The following is a 21,444-nucleotide window of genomic DNA, read 5'->3' as shown; positions in this document are numbered from 1 at the left end:
CAGAGGTTTTGATATGTTGTTTCTTTATTTTCATTTGTTTCTAGAAATTTCTTGATTTCACCTCTTACATCTTCTATGACCCATTCTTCATTCAGAAGTGTGGTGTTCAGTCTCCACATGTTTATGTTGTTTCTCTGGGTCTTCTTATAGTTGATTTCTAGTTTCATTCCATTATGGTCTGAAATGACACAGGGAAGTATGTAACATTTTTTAAATTTGCTAGTGCTCATTTTGTGTCCCAGGATGTGATCTATTTTGGAGAAGGTTCCATGAGCAGCTGAGAAAAATGTAAACTCTGCTGTAGTTGGGTGAAATATTCTATATGTGTCCAACAGGTCCATTTGGTTAATGGTGTTCTTTAGTTCTGAGACATCTTTACTGACCCTTTGTCTGGACGATCGGTCTAGTATTGTGAGAGGTGTGTTGAAGTCTCCCAGTATTATTGTGTTGGGATTTATGTGTGACTTCATATCACAGAGAGTTTGATTTATGAAAGTAACTGCCCCTATGTTTGGGGCATAGATGTTGATTATTGTTATTTCCTCTTGCTGGACTATTCCTTTTACCAGTAAGATGTGACCTTCTTTGTCTCTTCTAATAAGTTTGGGTTTGAAGTCTAACTTGTCTGATATCATAGTTGCTAATCCTGCTTGTCTTCGAGTGCCATTAGCATGGATTACCTTGCTCCAGCCCTTTACCTTGAGTTTGTTCCTATCTTTACTTGTAAGGTGTGTTTCTTGTAAGCAGCAGATGGATGGATTCTGGCTTTTAATCCATTTTGCCACTTTATGTCTTTTTATTGGGGAGTTGAGGCCGTTTACATTCAGTGTGATTATAGAGAGATAATTTTTAATTCCCAACATGTTAAGATCTTATTTCTGTTTAAGATACTGTTTATTCTTCTTTGCTTAGTTGTCAGCTGGATGGGAATTCTTGTTTCTTTGGTTCTGGCGTGTATTACCCATTTCCTCTTTGCAGTTAATCTCCTTGAGTATTTTCTCTAGCGCTGGTTTTGAAGACATAAATTCCTTCAGTTGCTGTTTGTCATGGAAGCTTCTTATTTCCCCATCTAATTTGATGGATAGTTTTGCTGGGTAGGAAATTTTTGGCTGGAAGTTGTTTTCTTTCAGAGTTTGGAATATGTTACTCCAAGCCCTTCTGGCTTTCATAACTTGGTTTGGGAAGTCTGGAGTGATTCTAATTGGTTTGCCTCTGAATGTCACGTGGCCTTTTGTTTTTGTTGCCTTTAAGATTCTCTCCTTGGCTTCCACATTAGTCATTTTGACAATTATGTGGCGTGGGGATCCTCTTCTCTGATCCTGTCTAAAGGGAGTTCTATAAGTTTCCTGGACCTGTGTATCGACCTCTTGCTCTATGTTTGGAAAATTTTCTGCTATTACTTCCTTGAAGAGATTGTTGATCCCTTTGGTTTCACCTTCTTTTCCCTCCTCTATTCCAATTATTCTTAGGTTAGCTCTGGTTAATTTTATTTCTAAATATTTTATTTTGTTTGGGATATCCTGAGTGAAAGTGTTTATTTAATTTCATTTTCAGTGGATTTATGGTTGGCATACAGAAAATATTCTGATTTTTTTAAGATTAATTTTGTATCCAGACACTACTGAATTTGTTGATCATTTCTACAAACCTTTTTGTTGAGTTTGTTGAGTCTTAGGATCATATCATCTGCAAATAGTACAACTTTAAGTTTAGAAAAATTATCCCAGAACTTTTCAGATTAGATGGAGCCAGAACCATGCTTATAGTAAATAAGACTAAGAAAAACAGGAAAGAAATTATAACACATGACAAACAAAAAATTTAAAGATACTAAGAAAAAGAGATAACATACAGGAAGGAAAATTCTTCAATCAGAAAAAAATATGGAAAAATATTCATTTCAGTTTTTTTTTTTCAAAATGGCAACTGAGGGACACAGCACTTCTCAGTAGCTGAAACAAATAAAGTTCAACTACTTAGAAAGCAGTGTCTTAATCAACAAAATAAATACATACCAGGAACCAAAACAGATCCAGGTACCTCGGCAGAACCCTGAACTCAAAGAAGAAGAACAAAGATCGGACACCGGACCTGCTGCAGATACAATTGGAACGCCCATGGGTGGGCTGTCTGAGCGGCTGCCTGCCTGAAATTACCGCGGCAAGATAATCCGGGACTGAAAAAGGACATAGGACCTCATCTTAAGCAGCGAGCAGCACCCACATCAGAATCTGTGTGCTCACCAGTGACTGGATCACAACAGCACAGAGACTCCCACAGAAGCCTGAACCAAGGAAGCCAGGTACCTGAGTGCGCCCAGGGAAAGTGCAGGTCCTAGCGTGCGCCCCAGCTCCAACCCCAGCACTTGCCCGGGGCATCAGTCCCAAGCCTCAGAACCCAGCACTGTCCTCGCGCACCCTGTCTGTGCCCCGGTCCCCTGCTAGTAGTCAGTGCCTGCGCCACTGTCACCCCTAAATTGAAGCCTGCCTTGTGTATCTAACCCCCGCCACCTTGCCAGAGCCTGCCTTCCAGGGGGCGAAAGCTCTGTGTGCCCCGGGAATCTCCTTGCTCCCCCCCCCCAGCTTCTACGTCCCACAGGAGGCAGAGATCATTGCTGGACACCGCGCATTGCCTGTGCACCTGGACCCTTGAGCACCTATCCTGCACCCCTGGCCCACCTCTGGGAGTTCCCACCCGCCTGGTAGCCCTATGCTTAGTTCTAATCGAGAACACAGCTCAATACACCGTGGAAGAGCATACCAGCAGCAATAGGCAGCTGCATCCACTCACACCTGGGTCCAGTAATAGCAGCGTACCCAGCCTGCACTCTCGGAATAGGCAGAGCTCTGGCAGTCAGTGTGGGCATCCAGGAACCGGCATCCCTTTGCCCAGGGTACATTTTGGGACCACACCGGCTAGCCCAGTTGGAATTTCCAAAGACAGGAAAATCCATCGAGTCACAATATTTGCACAGGACCACAGGGGGAGGTTCCATTTATACTTTGGACATCCTCCACCCCTGCTGTAATGAAGCACGGGCAGGAGTCTAGGGTGGTGAGTGCAGAGGTGCTGAATACAGGTTGGAATTTTGCAGAACCTGGGAATTGTACAGAATCAAATAACAGTGAAACCAGACATCTGGACACATAAACCCAAAGCAGTTAAAGGAGAGAAAGGTGTCCAAACACCCAGAGTGACCTAAGAAGATAAAAATAGAGTACAAAGAAAACTAAGAGACATTGGATTATATTCTGAAAGCTACCAAAGCAATCAGATACGCATATATTATATGGACCTGACCCCGTATTCATAAATAAGTAGGACTGTTTGTTTTACTTTTAATGTGGATGTTTTGTTTTATTTTGCTTTTACAGTGCATTTGTTTTTGGTATGGTTATTGCTGTTTTATATTTTTTTCTTAACCCATACTTCTTTTACTTTAACATATATATATATATATATATATATATATATATATGTATAAAATTTGATAGTTTGCCTTATTTTCTGATTTCACACAGCTGCTAGTTCCTTTTATTATATTCTTGCTCGTTTTTCCTCTTTCTTTCTCTTTCCTTCCTTTTTTCATTCTCCTCCTTTGATTGGGTTTTCCTTTCTTTTTATTGGATTACATAGTAGTCTTGGTATCTTGTGTGGATTTTTTTTTTTATGTTTGTCTGCTCCTTCCATCACCCCTATTTACAAACCTTCCCACACTAACCTACATACTTTTCTCCCCAAAAACTTTTCCCCATAATATACCTCCTGGTTTAATACTCAAAGTATTTCATACATCCATAATTTCTCTACTAACGACAAGAGTCCTACTAGTTAACTCTCTCTCATTCCTAGCAAGATATTACCTTATCATACTTAAAGTCTTTCTCAAACTAATCATATCCTCTACCTAATCCAACTCCTTTACCCATCACCCCAACAACTCCTACATCACCCACCCTCAACACTGGAAAGGCTCTGTTGACTTGCCAATACCCCTAATCTCCTAATATTAAGATTAGACTAAGCATAATACTCACGAACAATGGGTAGAAATCAGAAAAACAGGACAGAGAACGCTATAAATATGAGAACCAGGAATTATGAAGAGACAGCAGAAATCACGAATACTGACCTACTAGAAATGCAAAAAGGGGAGTTCAGAATCTTGATGTTCAATATGATGAAAGGATTTAAAACAAGTATAGAGGAGGTTAAAGGTGAGATAGAAACACTAAAAAAGAATCAGAAAGAGGTCTGGAATGAAATGAAAGAGGCAATAAGTGAAATGAAGACAGCAATATAAAGAAATTCTGGAAGATTAGATGAAATGGAAAACAGAATATCAACATTAGAAGACAGTACATCCCAAACCGAAAACACAGTCAGTGATATACAGAAATCTTTACAGCAACAAAACCTAAACATCCAGCAATTATGGGATAATATGAAGCGTCCTAATTTATGGATAATAGGCATTGAAAAAGGGATAGAGGTCCAGACCAAGGGCATCTGTAATAATTCAAGGAAATAATCTCAGAGAATTTTACAAATATGGAAAAAGACTTGAACCTTCAAGTCCAGGAGGCATACAGAACTCCACTGAGACAAGAACAAAGAAAGACCACTCCACGCGACATAATAACCAAAATGACCAATATAGAGGCTAAAGAAGGAATCTTAAAAGCAGTGAGAACAAAAGGATGGGTGACATATAGAGGCAAAACAATAAGAATCACCTCAGACTATACAACCTAGGTCATGAAGGCTAGGAGAGACTGGTACATTGTGATTCATAACCTGGAAGAAAATACCTTCCAACCAAAGCTCACCTATCCAGCAAAAATACTATTCAAGATCAATGGTGAAACCAAAGTCTTTCAGGATAAACAGAATCTCAAAAATTTATGAATTCAAAGCCAACACTAGAGAAAATTCTTAAAGAAATAAACCATAAGGAAGAAAAAAGAACCAGACTTCAGAATCAGAGAAGAGAGGAAGTTAATAAGTGGGCCACTTAAGTAAAGAAGAAAGATCACACCACCCAAGAGTAGACAGAACACAAAATGGCAGAAAACAAAAATCATATTTCAATAATATCTCTTAATGTCAAAGGACTTAACTCACCATTCAAAAGACATAGACTGGCAATGTGGATTAGGAAATATAATCCAAATATATGCTGTCTGCAAGAAACTCACCTCACAGCCAAAGACATTCACAGGCTGAAAGTGAAAGGATGGAAAAAGATATACCATGCCAAAGGTGACCAAAAAAGAGCAGGGGTAGCAACCCTGATATCCAAAAAAACAGACTTTAAACTAAAACACATCAAAAGAGACAAATCAGGACACTTCCTTTTATTAAAAGGAACAATACACCAAGAAGATATAATGATAGTAAATATTTATGCCCCAAATGTGGGTGCAACCACAGTTGTAAAACAAACCCTTCTGGACATAAGATCCCAAGTAGACCCAAATAAAATAATACTGGGGGACTTTAATACGCCTCTCAAACCTCTGGATCTATCTTCAAGGCAAAAGATGATTAAAGACGCTTTAGAACTAAAGGAAACCATAAACCAAAATAACCTAATAGACATTTTCAGATTATTTCAACCAAGAACCACAGAATACACTTTCTTCTCAGCAGCCCATGGAACCTTCTCCAAAATAGATCACATCCTGGGACACAAAAAAAATACCAGCAAATTCAAAAAATTTAATATAATTCTTTGCATCTTTTCAGACCACAATGGAATAAAAGTAGAAATCAACAACAGGAAACTCGAAAGAAAGTATTCAAATTCATGGAGAATGAATGATACACTATTGAATGATGAATGGGTAAGAGCAGAAATCAGGGAAGAAATAAAGAAATTTATGGAAACAAATGAAAACAGAGATACAACCTACCAAAATCTATGGGACACCATGAAGGCAGTATTAAGAGGAAAGTTTATTGCATTGAGTGCCCACATAAGAAGGACAGAGAACCACCATGTAAAGAACCTAAAGACACAACTCAAGGACCTAGAAATTCTGCAACAATCTATCCCCAAAGACAACAGAAGGCAAGAAATCATTAAAATTAGAGCATAAATAAATGAAATAGAGAACAAACAATAAAAAAAACAATTCAAAGAATCAATAAAACAAAAAGTTGGTTCTTTGAAAAGATTAATAGAATTGATAAAACCCTGGCCAACCTAACCAAAAGAAGAAGAGAATCAACTCAAATTATCAAAATTAGAAATGAAAAAGGAGATATCACCACAGATAGCGAAGAAATTAAAAAGGTTATCAGAAACTACTTTAAAAATTTATACTCCAATAGACTTGAAAACCTGGAAGAAATTGATAGATTTCTAAGCATAGTTAACCTTCCTACACTCAGCCAAAAGGACATAGCAAACCAAAACCAACCAATAACAACCAAAGAAATAGAAATGGCAATAAAAATTCTTCCACCAAAGAAAAGCCCAGGCCCAGATGGGTTCCCAGCTGAATTCTACAAAACCTTCAGTGAACAACTAATACCAATACTTCATAACATGTTCTGGGAAATTGAAAGAGATGGAACTCTCCCAAATTCCTTCTATGAGGCCAGTATCACATTACTCCCCAAACCAAATAAAGACACCTCAAGAAAGGAAAACTATAGACCAATATCCTTAATGAACATAGATGCAAAAATTCTAAACAAAATACTAGCTATACTCATTCAAAACTATATCAAGAGAATAATACATCATGACCAAGTCGGTTTCATCCCAGAAAAACAAGGCTGGCTCACCATACGCAAATCAATACATGTTATTCACCACATAAATAGAACCAAGAACAAAAACCACATCATCATAGCAATAGATGCTAAAAAAGCATTCGACAAAATCCAACACCCATTTATGTTAAAAACACTGCAAAAAATTGGGATAGAAGGAAAGCACTTCAACATCATTAAGGCAATATACTGTAAACCCAAAGCCAACATTATATTGAATGGGAAAAAAATGCAAGAATTTCCACTACAGTCAGGAACAAGACAAGGATGCCCACTATCAACACTCCTTTTCAATATATTCCTTTAGACTCTTGCTGAAGCAATCAGAAAAGAGAAGAAAATCAAAGGAATTCACATAGGAAGAGAGGAATTAAAATTATCCTTATTTGCAGATGACATGATTCTTTATCTGGAAGACCCAAAGAACTCAACCAAAAGACTTCTGGACCTGATTGACAAATTCAGCAAAGTCGCAGGATACAAAATCAACCTAAAGAAATCAATGGCTTTTCTTTATGCCAACAAGGAATCCACAAAGAAAGAAACAAAGAAAACAATTCCATTCACTATAAACTCAAAACCAATAAAATACCTAGGAATAAACCTAACCCAAGATGTAAAAGACCTCTACAACAAAAACTATAAAACATTAAAGAAAGAAATTGAAGAAGACCTTGGAAGATGGAAAGATCTCCTGTGCTCATGGATAGGAAGAATAAATATCAAAATGACCATTCTGCCAAAACTGATCTATAGATTCAATGCAATTCCCACTAAAATACCAGCGACATTCTTCAGAGACCTAGAAAAATCAATCATGAACTTTAAATGGAGAAAGAAAAGACCTAGAATAGCCAAAGCAATTCTCAACAATAAGAAACATACAGGAGGCATTACAATCCCAGACTTCAAACTATACTATAGAGCAATAGTAGTAAAAACAGCATGTTACTGGCACAAAAACAGATATACTGACAAGTGGATTAGAATAGAAGATACAGAAACAAACCCACACATCTTTAGTCAATTAATCTTTGACAAAGGGGCCAAACACATATGCTGGAGAAAAGACAGCCTTTTCAACAAGTGGTGCTGGGAGAACTGGCTAACCATTTGTAAAAAGATGAATCTAAACCCCTATATCTCAGCAAACACAGTAATCAACTCAAGATGGATCAAAGACTTAGAAATTAGACCTGAGACTGTGAAGTTAGTAGAGGAGAGCATAGGTTCAAAACTACAACATATTGGCACAGGCAGTAACTTTCTCAACAGAACCCCCAAAGCTCAGGAAATTAAAGCAAGAATGAACAAGTGGATATGTGGGATAACATCAAACTAAAAAGTTTCTTCTCATCAAAGGAAACTATCAATAACCTAAAGAGGAAGTCTACAGAATGGGAAAGGATCTTTACCAGCCACCATTCTGATAGGGGGCTAATACCCAGAATATACAAAGATCTCAAAAGACTCTACACTAGCAAAACAAACAACCCAATCAAGAAATGGGCAAATGAACTAAATAGACACTTCACAAAAGAAGAGATACAAAGGGCCAATAGATACATGAAAAGATGTTCTTCATCACTGGCCATCAGGGAGATGCAAATCAAAACTACACTGAGATTCCATCTAACCCCACTCAGAGTGGCAAGCGTAAAGAAATCAAACAACAACAAATGCTTGCGAGGATGTGGGGAAAGAGGAACTCTTTTACACTGTTGGTGGGAATGCAAATTAGTTCAACCACTATGGAGATCTGTGTGGAGATTCCTAAGAAAGGTGGGAATAGATCCACCATATGATCCAGCTATACCACTCCTGGGTATCTTTCCAAAGGGGTTGAATTCAGAGAAATACAGCAACATATGCATACCTATGTTCATAGCAGCACAATTTGTAATAGCCAAAATATGGAACCAACCCAGATCACCATCAACAGATGAATGGATAGGAAAACTCTGGGAAATAAACACAATGGAATTCTACTCAGCCATAAAGAAGAACAAAATTATATCATTTGCAAGAGGATGGAAAGCCTTAGAGAACATTATGTTAAGTGAGATCAGCCAAGCACAGAAGGAGAAGATACATATGTTTCCTCTAATATGCCCAAACTAGGAAACACAAAGGATACCAGTGGGACTCCAGATAATGGAGAGGAAATACTAGCTAAGTTTGAATGGAAAGATAGGAGAGGAGGAAGGCTGATCTTGAATAATGAGGGTCTACACCTGAACATGTGTAAAATTATGAATAAGACATGGTTAACCTGGACAACCATTTGTGGGAGGGGGGGAGGGAAAACGGGGGCAGGTGGGAGAGGGCACCAAATATAGTTTAAATGTATACTATTTATGTTCAATAAAAAAATTGTAAAAAAAAAGAAATATATTCATTTCACAGTATAAATAATTTACAATGCATACATCAACAATATCTAAACAGAATATCAACAAGGCAATTCCTAAAATACCATAAAATAATTCTTAAAACTATTCCATAAGGTCCTAGTGCACATGCCTGTAATCACAATACTTGGGAGGCTGAGACAGGAGGATCATAGGTTCACGACCTTTCTCAGCACCGCGTGAGGCTGGCCACAACTTACACAGACCCTTATTCAAAATAAAGAAAATAGGGTTTGCTGTAGCTCAGTAGTATGACTCTTAGTTCAATTTCTTGTATGGTCATATATATTGCCTTTTACTTAGTACTATAATATATATTTACTATATATAAATATGTTATATTTTACTTAGTACCATAATATACACATATATTATATACATATGTACACACATTTATACATACATGTATACATATATACTATATCTATTTATATATGTGTGTGTGTGTATATATATGTGTGTGTGTGTGTGTGTGTGTGTGTGTGTATGATATATATAATATCCTTGGCCCTAAAAGATGTGTATATAATACTTTACTCCGCATAGAAAAGTGTATATTTTTTAATTTTACCTGGAACATTCCTGAGGACAGAGCATATATTAGGTAATGAACAGTCTAAACCAAGTTGATAAAAGGGTGAGCAACATATGCCTATAATCTTAGTACTTGGGAGGCTGAGATAGTAGAACTGCAGGTTAAAGACTAGCCTCAACAGCTTAGGTAGATTGTTTCAAAATAAAAAATGAAAAGAGCTGGGGGTATAGCTTTGGCATAAAATGTCTCTGGATTCAATCCCCAGTACCAATATTAAAATGGTTGAAATTTCACAAACCATCTTTTCCAACAATAATTGTGGTGAAGTTAGAAATGTATAGCAGAAGAAAAATGAAGAAAAAACTGCCAATTTCTAAAAATTAATACACACACACTATATATATAGCCAATTGGTCAAAGAATAAATTAAAAGAATAAAAATAAAAATAAAATAAAAAACAGTATTCCAGAAATGAGAGACAATGAAGGCAAAATCAAAAGAAAAATTTACTATAAATTGTTTAATTACAAAAAGATCTTAAATCATTAAACTAATTCTACACATCATAAACTTTAAAAATTAAACTAAACCCAAAGATACTAGAAAAATAAAACATTTAAAATTAGAATTAAATTAATAAATAAGTAAAGTACAGAACAGAACAGAACAGAAAATCAAGAGAGATCATTTAAAGTAATTTGTTCTTGAAAAACCTGACCAATATTTAGCTAAATTGACAAAGAAAAATAGAAACCACAAATAACTCTCACTCTTAAATGACACTTTTTCTCTTTTCTTTTCTTTTTCTTTTTTTTTTTTTTTTCCATTTGGAATTGCTGGATATAGAACCCAGGCAAGAGCTATACTACTGAGCTCCAGTATCATCTTTAAATAATATTTATTTTTTAGTTTTTCTTTTTTTGAGGTTCCAGCTTTTTATTATCAACTATTTTTGCCCTTTTACACAATACAATGTATATAAAACAATTCAGGATTAAAACTACCAAAGTAGTTAATTGATAGGACATATATTCACATAAAAAATTTCTAGAAAGGAAGACAGGTTTATTTACAAAGAGGAAAAACATGTTAAATTAAGGTAGTTATCATATGAAACTTTCAAGGGTAAAAACAAACCAAACTTATGCTACAGGGGTCTGCACTGTCTACAGCAATATGGAAGGGAAGAAAATGACACTTGTTTAGTAATCACAAGGTACATTCTAGCATCAGTGCAATAAACTCACAGAACTACATTATAGGTACTTAATCCACTTAAGAATGGTTCCCAGGTACGTAACATTTTTGGCCCTCAAAGGTTTATTCCAAAAGATTTCAGCTACTTTAAAGTCCTAGCTACTGAGGCAAAGAACAATTTTAAGACCTTTCTGAGAGGTTACGAAGTCTATGTAGACCAGAGGCAACTAACACCCAAGTCTGCTCACACCAGCAGTCGATGCGTCCTTCTGTGAGATACCAAGGAAGAAAGTCTGATGTCAGGATAGCCATCACCAAGGCCAAGCTGATGGCAACCGAAATGCAGCCAGTGTTACCAAAGTAAGCTCACCTCTGAAGGCCTCTGCAGGTCTTAAAAATTAGTAAACAATTAATTTTCTACTGCAATGCATCTTCAATGAACACAGAAAGACTTGTTCTTTACTGGCTGGTCTTGGAGTAAAGGTCACAGACACACATCTTAAACCTATGAAGTGCCTGAAGTCAGCTGAAAATCTGCAATGAAAAGTGTGCTAAAAGTCCTGAATTCAGCCTTTTGGAAGTCTGCTGTTAAAAAAAAAAAAAAAAAAAAAAAAAAAAAAAAAACCTTTACAAGTTCACTAACTGGACATAGCACAGGGGAACAAAAGCTCTAAGGTGCTCAGACTCCCCATGTGGGACAAAAATCAGTCTCTAAGAAATTGCCAAGTTTTGCATGAGGGAGAAACCTACACACAAGGGCATGGAATTAAGTTTAACTTTATTCCATGGGGACTCTTCTCCCATGGTAAAGAAATAGAATGAGGAATGAAAGGTACTTGGTCTCTTCATCAGACTGGTAAACTTGGTCTCTTTATGAATGGAGCCAGACCATTCTGTAGGTGGACTGTGGAGTCAGACAATAGAACAAGCTTCCTGTAGCCACAGACCACTACCTGGAAGCTAGCTAGACAAACAGCAGCTTTAATGGCCATCCACAGTCACTGTTAGCTGGACTCAAGAGGAGAGCTCACCACTTTATCACCACAGAGGAAGTAGATAAAGCAAGAATTCAGTTAATCCCAGGTGAGAAGAATCTCAAGGCGGATTCTAATGAGGTGTCCTCTGGAGGCCAACTATGAGAGCACCAGGGCACGGGGCACAGGCCTCTCGTGGCAAGTGTGAATTCCTATAACTAAGGGCCAGTGAGGGAGCCAGTAGCTGCTGCTGCAACATTTTAGCATCGGGCAGTACAGTCGAGCCACGCTGAGCCAAAAGCCTCAGGTAGCACATTCGAGACCACGCTGAGCCACCAGACCGTTACTTGTTTTTCTTTTCCTTTTGTTTGAGGAGCTTTTTGATCTCCCTCTTGGCCATCCCAAGGTACTTCAAAATGATGCTGTGTTGGTTCAGTCCAGGAAGAAGCAGCAAGAAAGTCACTATCAGGTAAGAAGCAGGTTGTGCACTTGCTGTCCTACCCAAGCAATGCAGCAAGAGTGATGATCATGGTCATGAAATACATTTTAGGTTTTTCTTTCTTCAGCGTGAAGAGTCGTTTCCACCAGCCCATGGTTCTGCGGCAAGTCTTCACAAGGTTGCTGCAAATTTCATGGAATCCCTGCTGTTGTTCAGTGGTCCATTTATTGGAGCCAAAAATTCTAGGCGCTAGAATGGAAACAAGGTAATAAGCCAAGCACAAAAACATAACAAAACAGGAAACACCAGACAGGACAGACGGATCTAGATAATAGATAATCAGAAACACCAAAGACAGCACACCCTTGAGGGCAGGAGGAAACCAGGCTTCTCCCATTGCAGGACTCTGTAGGCCATCAGCATCACTTCTCCCCAGCCTGCAGCTGCTTTTCCAGACATGCAGTCTCTGCAGCCAGAAGATTGGTACTGCGATTATCGCCCTCTGCCATCGTCCTTGAGCTGTGGTCTCAGCGAGTGCCAGATGCCCCACATCCTGACCTTCCCTCCACACCGCATGGCCACCGGAGCCTATTTTTAGTTTTTTATTGGTGCATTGCAGTCAAACATCTTAGTGAAGTAAAAGATGGTATACGCATTCTCACATCATCCAATTAGCCCTTATCCAATTCCCACGCCATTTCTTTCTCCCTCCTTCTCATGTTTGGCTTAGTGACTGACTGTGATATGTTTGTTAATGTACAACATGTATTTTAGGAAATTTGCCTCTTTCCTCCTCACATCCCCCTCAGGTACCTTATTTGCTTATCTATATTATCTCTTTATTCATCTACATTTCCTCCTATGACTCATTTTCTCCCTACCTTCTGCATATTAGGGAGAACATCTGATTTCTTATTTTTTGTGATGGACTAATCTCACTTAGCATAATGTTTTCCAATCCATTAATTTTCCTGCAGATGACATAAGTGTGTTTTTCTTTATAGCTGAGTAAAATTCTATTGTGTACATATCTCATAGTTTTGTAATCCATTCATCTGTTGATGGACATTTTGGCTGGTTCAATAGTTTGGCAATTTTGAATTGTGCATCTATGAAAATAGTTATGCATGAATTAGTTTGTTTGTTTGGTTTCCATTCTTTGGGAAGATACCCGTAAGTAGTATTGCTGGATTTTATGGTAAGTTCATTCCCATTCTTCTGAGGATCCTCCATACTGTTTTCCAAAGTGGTTGCAATAATTTACAATCTCTCCTTGTGTCTTTTCAGATCATAAAGAAATGAAACTAGAAATCAACTATAAGACCCAGATAACCCACATAATCATGGGGAGCCTGAACACTAATCTTCTAAATGAAGAATGGGTCATAGAAGAAGTAAGGAATGAAATCAAAGAATTTCTAGAAACAATAAAAAGTAGATATACAACATATCAAAATTCTGGGACACTTTGACAGCAGTATTAAGCAGAAAATTTATAGCACTGAGTGCCTACATAAGAAGAACAGAAAATCACCAAATAACCTAGTGATACACCTCAAAGCCCTTGAAAGACAGGAATAGTCTAATCCTAATGCCAATAGAAGATAAAAGTAATGCACAAATATCAATAGATAAGGTTTTGATTTGTTTTACTGTATTAATTAAAAGTGTATGTAATTATAATAAAATATATAAACATAATATATAATATATTTTAAATATATTGTATAAGTATCTATATTTATATATTACACACATAGGCAAATAATTATAATGCAGTGATTAGATGACAATCATCAATAACTATCTCTGCAATAAATATGCAGACCTGCCTTCTAATCACATTAAGGTAAGAGGATACTGCATCATTTCTTTCTGGGTGCAAAAGAAGTCATCATAGTATGATTCTGATGAATAACATTAATCTTCTGTGGACATTTTCTTTTCAATCCAGAAACTATTTTCTAACACTTACCATCTACTTTTTAGAAAGAGATATGGATTCAGGAAGCTTCTTCTCTTGCATGGAAGTAGATGGTGGAGACCATGTAAAGGTGGAGGCCAGGCTCCTGATAGTTTCCATGGAGGAGAACCAACACTAACAGGCAAGTCAGGCAGCAAGCCAGATTTCTAGACAACAGCTTAAACTTACAAGATCAAAAATAAAAATAAAAGTTTTCAAAGTAGAATCTATTTTATTTTTTTTCTTTAAATGTGGGCTTCCTTTTTATGTTAAATATGCTATTACTCTCATAAAATAGTGAGAAAGCAGAGCTGATAGAGAAGAATGCCAGCTCAGGGGGTTCCAGCACTGATAAAGCAGACTGACTATTCATCCTGCACCTCTATGTCATCAAAAATGGCACTTCTTCAGAGAGTAACCAGAGTTCCTCCCAGCCCACGAACTTTCCAAAAAATACATGAGTACAGATCCAGCACTAAACATATGTAGCACCTACCTTGCCCAGTTATCTGCTTTGCCGTGAGGGCATTGCACTTTTAAAAGATGCTTTTGTCTGAATAAGTTTGAAAAATGAAAAGGGATTACATAAGATTTTAAATAACCTATTACAGAGAGGCAGGGAAGCACTTTACCTCTTCTGATGGATCCACATCATGCTAAAGCAGAATTGTGTGACCAAGAATTGTTACTTGGTTCACATTCTGAAGAGCAGTCAGTCTATTACTCTGCTATTTTTAAAAATTTTTATTGGTCCATTGTAGTCATGTATCTTAATGGGATACAAGATGGTGAAGATATACATGCACACATCACCCAATTAGACCTTACCCAATTCCACCCCATTCTCACCCTTTCCCTTTTTCTTATGTTTGGCTTAGTGCTTGATATTGCTATATTTGTTAAAGTACATTATATGTATTAGAGAATTTACCTCTTCTCCCCTCCCATCACTCAGTTAGGTCACCTTATTTGCTCATCTATAGTATAACCTTCTTAATATTACTTTGTTATTTAAAATGTACAGAAGGACCCGCGCGCCCCCGCCTGCTGGCGGCCGCCCCGGGCGAGGCGAGAGCGGGCCCCCCGACAGCGTGTTCCATGGGAACCGGGACGAGCAGGCTCTATAGTGCTCTCGCCAAGACCGTGAACAGCAGCTCTGCCTCTGCGCACGCAGAGTACTTGGTCTCACCTGACCTGGACCATCTGGAGCCCATCGATCCCAAAGATCATCTCGAGGAATGCAGGGCTGTCCTGCAGACCCGGCCTCCCCGCTACCAGAGGGATTTTGTGGATCTGAGGACGGATTGTCCCAGCAGCCACCCTCCCATCAGGGTCATGCAGTGGAACATCCTCGCCCAAGCTCTTGGAGAAGGCAAAGACAACTTTGTTCAATGCCCGGTTGAAGCACTCAAGTGGGAAGAAAGGAAATGTCTCATCCTAGAAGAAATCCTGGCCTACCAGCCCGATATATTGTGCCTCCAGGAGGTGGACCACTATTTCGACACCTTCCACCCGCTCCTCAGTAGACTGGGCTACCAAGGTACCTTTTTCCCCAAGCCCTGGTCACCGTGTCTAGACGTGGAACACAACAACGGGCCCGACGGCTGCGCCTTGTTCTTCCTGCAAAACCGATTCAAGCTCATCAACAGTGCCAATATTAGGCTGACGGCCATGACCTTGAAGACCAACCAGGTGGCCATCGCGCAGATCCTGGAGTGCAAGGAGTTGGGTCGCCAGTTCTGCATCGCCATCACCCACTTGAAAGCACGCACTGGCTGGAAGCGGTTTCGCTCGGCTCAGGGCTGCGATCTCCTCCACAACCTGCAGAACATCACCCAGGGAGCCAAGATCCCCCTGATCGTGTGCGGGGACTTCAACGCGGAGCCCACCGAGGAGGTCTACAAACACTTTGCCTCCTCCAGCCTGAATCTGAGCAGCGCCTACAAGCTGCTGATCGCGGATGGGCAGTCGGGCCCCCGTACACCACCTGGAAGATCCGGACCTCGGGAGAGTGCAGGCACACCCTGGACTACATCTGGTATTCCAAACACGCCCTGAGCGTGAGGGCCGCTCTGGATTTACTCACCGAGGAGCAGATTGGACCCAACCAATTCGTCCTTCAATTATCCTTCCGACCACTTCTCTCTGGTGTGTGACTTCAGCTTTAAAGAGGAGCCCGATGGGCTTCTGTAAGAGCTGCTTGCTTCTTTTTAATCACGAGAGTCTTAACCAGGGATGATTCAGGAAACTGAAAGCGGTGTGAGAAGTTGCTGAGGAAGGATCCCCAGTCTTTTCTGCTTCCAGCATGCCCTTGGGGGAAGAATCCATTCACTCACAGAACTTTTCAACTGAATCCTTTAGTGACAGGCGTTTGCACTCCAGTTTGGGCTCGTGTTTCCCTTCCCTTAGCATCGTTACAGTTTCCACCATCCTTTCAGGGCATTCAGTTGAGCTTGTTTTGAAGCTTTTTCAGTTTGAGGATGGTGTGAAAACTCACTTGCTCAGTCCTCCATCGTTAAGTATATAGGAACGATTTCTTTAGACGGCATTTCAAGTTATTTATTTGTGGGGTTTTTTAAATGTCAATAAGATATGCATGGCAATATTTATTTTTATATCTTCATGTAAAATTAAGTAAATTATAGCATTATGAACATTTTAGAACCATGCAGAAATGCAAGTAATAAAGTAGCTTACAGTCATTTTCTTCAAGCTTTAAAATGTTTTCATCTGGTGGTCTAACTGTACCCAAAGAACCTAGCAGGGAGGGGATTTTGTCAAGTACCAGGTCTCTTTGATACATTTTCATAAATAAATCTGGCTGTGCCTCCTTGGTCCCCATTGCTGTGATTCTCGAAGAGGTTCTGATTCCTTTTCCATTATTTAATCACTCTTCTATTTGTACTTTTTCTGTTGGAGTATTTTACACGTGTGAGGGTTATTCAGTGGCATCTGTACTGGAATGTGCTTTTCGCGGGCGTTGGGAGCTGCTGTGTGGCAGCGGCTGAGAGTCAATGGGATCTTCCTTTTGTAAACGGGTTGTCATTGGAATCACCTAGGGTAGCCAGATGGCGCTCAGCATCTAGGAAGAAGAATGTAAAGCGAAGACGTGGGATTCTCTGCTGTCGGAAACACAATGTTAAGCTAACAGGTGATGGCTCTTCCAAACAGAAAAACCCATTGATACTCAACTGGTAAATATTTTATTGTATAAGTTGTAAATATTTAAGATTAATAAATGGCCTTTTAAAGCTAAAAAAAATAAAAATAATAAAAAATAAAAAATAAAATGCACAGAAGGATGTGCATTGGTTATAGGAAATACTATGTCATTCATCCTTAGACTGTGGCATTAAAGAGTAATCATAGAATCAATCCTTCATAAATTCAGAGGCATGCATTTACCTTGAAGGGATAGCACTTGAGACAGAAGGGTCACAGGTTGAGAAGATCGCAGGTGACTTAGCAAGACCTTGTTTTAAAATAAAAAATAGAAAAAGGCTGGGGAATCATTTATCGTAGGGTACATCTTTAATACCAATACTTTTGAGGCGGAGAAAGAAGGATTGTAGATTTGAGGCCAGGCTCACCAACTTAGCAAAATATTTTAATTAAAAACAATAATAAAGATAACTGAGGGGTTATTGCAGTGGTATAATGCCCCTGGGTTCTATCTCCAGTACCAAAAAATAAATAAAAAGCAAAAAGTAAAGGGCTGGAAGTATAGCCCAGGGATAGAACACCCTGAGTTCAAACTCCAGTAACAAACACATATACATAAAAAATTATAACACAATTTTATTTTGTTGATAATGTTTGTACTCACATTTTAGAATAAATTATGTATTAATATAATCTATGAACTAGATAGACAGTCACACAATTTTAGTGCCTCTTCCCTAAGAAATAGGTAAGAACAAGTATTTTCAAACACCTGTGCTATGATCTTTTCTAAGCCATGTCTTATGTTATTTTTAAAATTTTTATTGGTGCATTGTGGTCATTAGTTTCATGGAGGTTGGTTTATTATTCAGCTTTTTAATACTATAACAAAATAGCAAAAGCTGAGTACTTGGTAAGAAAGAAGTTTATTTATCTCACAGTTTGGAAGTGCAAGGGCATAGTACTGGGTTTGGTGAGGACCTTCTGACTAGTCTGACCATAGTATGGTAGATGGCAGCATGGCAGGACTGTATGTGACAGAAGGAATTGTATGGGAAGACAGTGAGCCAGAGAAGCTGGAAAGGGATTAGGTGTCCTCTTGTATAACAAACCTCTTGGAAAAAAACAACCAGGGTTCCATGAAACTGATCTTAATCTCTTTTGAGAACACTGGCCTCATATAAGTCAACCACATCATGAACTCTATCCCCATGCCTTAATGTCATCACACTGAGGAGTAAGCTCCCAATACAACCCTTTGGAGAACACAGCACACTCACATCACCTAAACTAACAATACAGTTTTCACTGTCTTGTCTTTAGCTTCTTAGGTTTGTTGAACATCTTGTATTTTGTGTGAACCTTTAAGCTCAGTGGTTTTGGTCTATAAGCTTGTGTAACTCGAGTTTAGGCCAATGTGATCGTTCCTTCCCAGATAAATTTTCCTTGAGAACTGTAGTAAGTCAGTAACTTGTTTACTCTTTCCTAAGATTATGTCATTGACTACCTTTATTATATTGTCATATATGCACAAAAACTCATATATCCATTTAATTAACATAGGTAAAAGACTTCATGGAGTATCATTTTAATTTTTTTATTGGTATATTATGGTCATACATCTTAATTGTTTACAAGATGGTAGAGGTACACATCCACACATCACTCTACTCATTTTTGTCCAAGACTTTCTACCAAAGTCAATTCTACAGACAAACTCGCATGAGGAGATAGATGGAGATGATGTTTCTAGTCTTCAGGGACACTGTGGACATGGGTCTTGCCTCCTTCCCCCCCACCAGACCTCTGCACGAGGCACTCCCTTCTCCAGGTAGTTCTCATGTACATTTTCACCTACAATTTATGGTAAAGAAAATCGTTCTCCAAATGTTCATATCCCCAAGACAACCATGAGGGTAATGTCTAAGTACTTTACCTTTAGTTTTTCTGTAATGGAAAGTAAAAGAGCCTTGGAATTTTGTTTTCTGAAAAGAAATAGGATGACTGCTTCATGTAAATTGAGGCCATGTCATCAAGTGTGCTTGTGGGCCTCTGTATTTGTGAGCATCTGTGTGTCTGACAGAGAATCAGTCTTCCTGGAAAAATAATTAATAGTGAATCTCAAGCAAAGAGAAAAAGTAATGTTGGATGACAGAATTGTATTCTTTCTTATTATGGCATTATTTTTAGGAAATACAGAGTAAGTGTCTCTAATTCTGTCCATCTTTATATAATTATACTGAACCAAAGTTACCAAATTTCTCTGGCATTAGAGAAAAATAAGATTAAAAATCTCACTCTTTATCCTTCATTCATCCAGTGATTTAAGCTAAATAATTGTGCCATTCTAAGTGTAAAATATTAGTTTACATTTTGCTTATATTAGTGTAAGTATGCTTCTAACTTTCTGTAAAACAGATGTATCAAGTAAAATATGTATTTTCATGTGCCCATTTATAGATACATTGTGTCTCTTGAGAGCTGAAAATATCTCCACTTCTCTTCCTCTTCTTAGATTTTTTTATATTATATGCTTATATTTATTTTTCTTTTGTAATGAAATAGAAACCCATGTTGCAGTTACTAACTCAGTGAAAGCACTGGCCCACCAGTTTGAATTTCTTGTTACTTATAATTGGAGTTTTCAGACTTTACATTTTCTCTTCTGATAAAATAGCAACTCTGAATAAACTGTCAATATCCTGTATATTTCAGAATTTAAACTCTGTATGCCTAGTTTAATAATACACACCTTCAATCACTTATACATATGAAATAGAAATTTGAAAGATACATAGAAATAGTATTCACAGAGAAAGTTAGGAATATTTTCGCACACACACACACACACACACACACACACACACACACACACATATATATATATATATATATATATATATATATTCACATATATACATATATGTCTATGTTCACATATATACAGGGGATACTGGGGATACAACTGGGTGTATAGGATACATACATTTATATGTTCACATATATATTTTGGGGATACTGGGGATATAACTCAGAAGAATTCTAAATCTGAGCTATACCTTCAACCCTATTTTATATTTTATTTTTATTTTGAAATAGGGTCTCACTAAGTTGCTAAGGCTTACCTTAAACCTGCAATTCTCCTGTCTCAACCTTCCAAATAGTGGGATTATGGGCAAATTATTATAAAAATGCTCATAAACCTCATATGGATTTTGTAACCCATTTCAAATTCTTCAATTTCTTTGGGACATGATAAATCATGAGGATATAAATAATATGTGTTATTACAATTGGCATCATCTGTCCATATCTATATGTAATTTTATGATCATAACTCTATCAACATTTATATATCTATAACTCTCCAATTTAACTAGAAGTTTAGTCATATATCTAGTTACGATGGGGAGTGACAGAGAAAGAAGAGAGTTTCTATTTCCTCTAGGCACTAGTGTAGAAACTAAAGGAGTGTGAACACTAGTGTCCCCCAAAGAATGAGTCCTTGAAAAGTTTCTGCTACAGCATCTCATGCAGATTTTGAGAAAGCTCGATCAGGGGATCTGCAATGAATGGCATAGATCCCCCATGAAGTATGTCTACCATTCCTTTCTTCAAAAAATTATTTTAGAATTATTTGGATTAATATGTATAATTGGAATTTTATGTATAAGCATTATAACTAAAACTGATGGGCAGCGGCTTGTGAGAGACTCAGGCAGCAAAGATTTTTTTCCCAAGGATATAGTTATTGGGCCAAACATTAAGTTCAAACTGACCTTAATTTGAGCCACTGTATAAGATTGGGTTTGAGACAGCTTTGTGAAGACAAAGCATACTATGATTATTTATATGTCTGACACCCTGCCCTAAAGTATATAAATAATAACTTATTCCCATCCTTGGAGATCCTGCTCGCATGGCTATGCCCTTGCTTTTCTGCCAAAAAATAAAATATAAAAGTTGTAACAAATCCTGA

The 21,444-nt window shown here is 37.9% G+C and overlaps 1 protein-coding gene and 1 pseudogene across 2 annotated transcripts; one reads left to right on the top strand and one right to left on the bottom strand.

Annotated features, from left to right (window-relative positions):
* Nucleotides 1-12,244: 12,244 nt before the first annotated feature.
* On the bottom strand, nucleotides 12,245-12,849 carry LOC308258775 (ADP-ribosylation factor-like protein 6-interacting protein 1; annotated as a pseudogene). Its single transcript has one exon. The product of its transcript is annotated as an ADP-ribosylation factor-like protein 6-interacting protein 1 (transcript).
* Nucleotides 12,850-15,395: 2,546 nt separating this feature from the next.
* Nucleotides 15,396-16,496, top strand: LOC308259346 (nocturnin-like; the record flags this gene model as incomplete). The annotated part of the gene is given in 3 exon segments (XM_080690294.1): nucleotides 15,396-16,272; nucleotides 16,275-16,416; nucleotides 16,418-16,496. Coding segments are annotated over 3 exon segments (1,092 nt in total). The 5' UTR covers nucleotides 15,396-15,401.
* Between the last annotated feature and the right edge of the window lie 4,948 nt (nucleotides 16,497-21,444).

This window comes from Muscardinus avellanarius, assembly GCF_963383645.1.
Source record: "Muscardinus avellanarius genome assembly, chromosome: 2".
In the NCBI taxonomy this organism is placed as follows: Eukaryota; Metazoa; Chordata; class Mammalia; order Rodentia; family Gliridae; genus Muscardinus; species Muscardinus avellanarius.
Note: the sequence above shows the minus strand (reverse complement) of the source record. Positions and strands in the feature narration are given on the sequence as shown.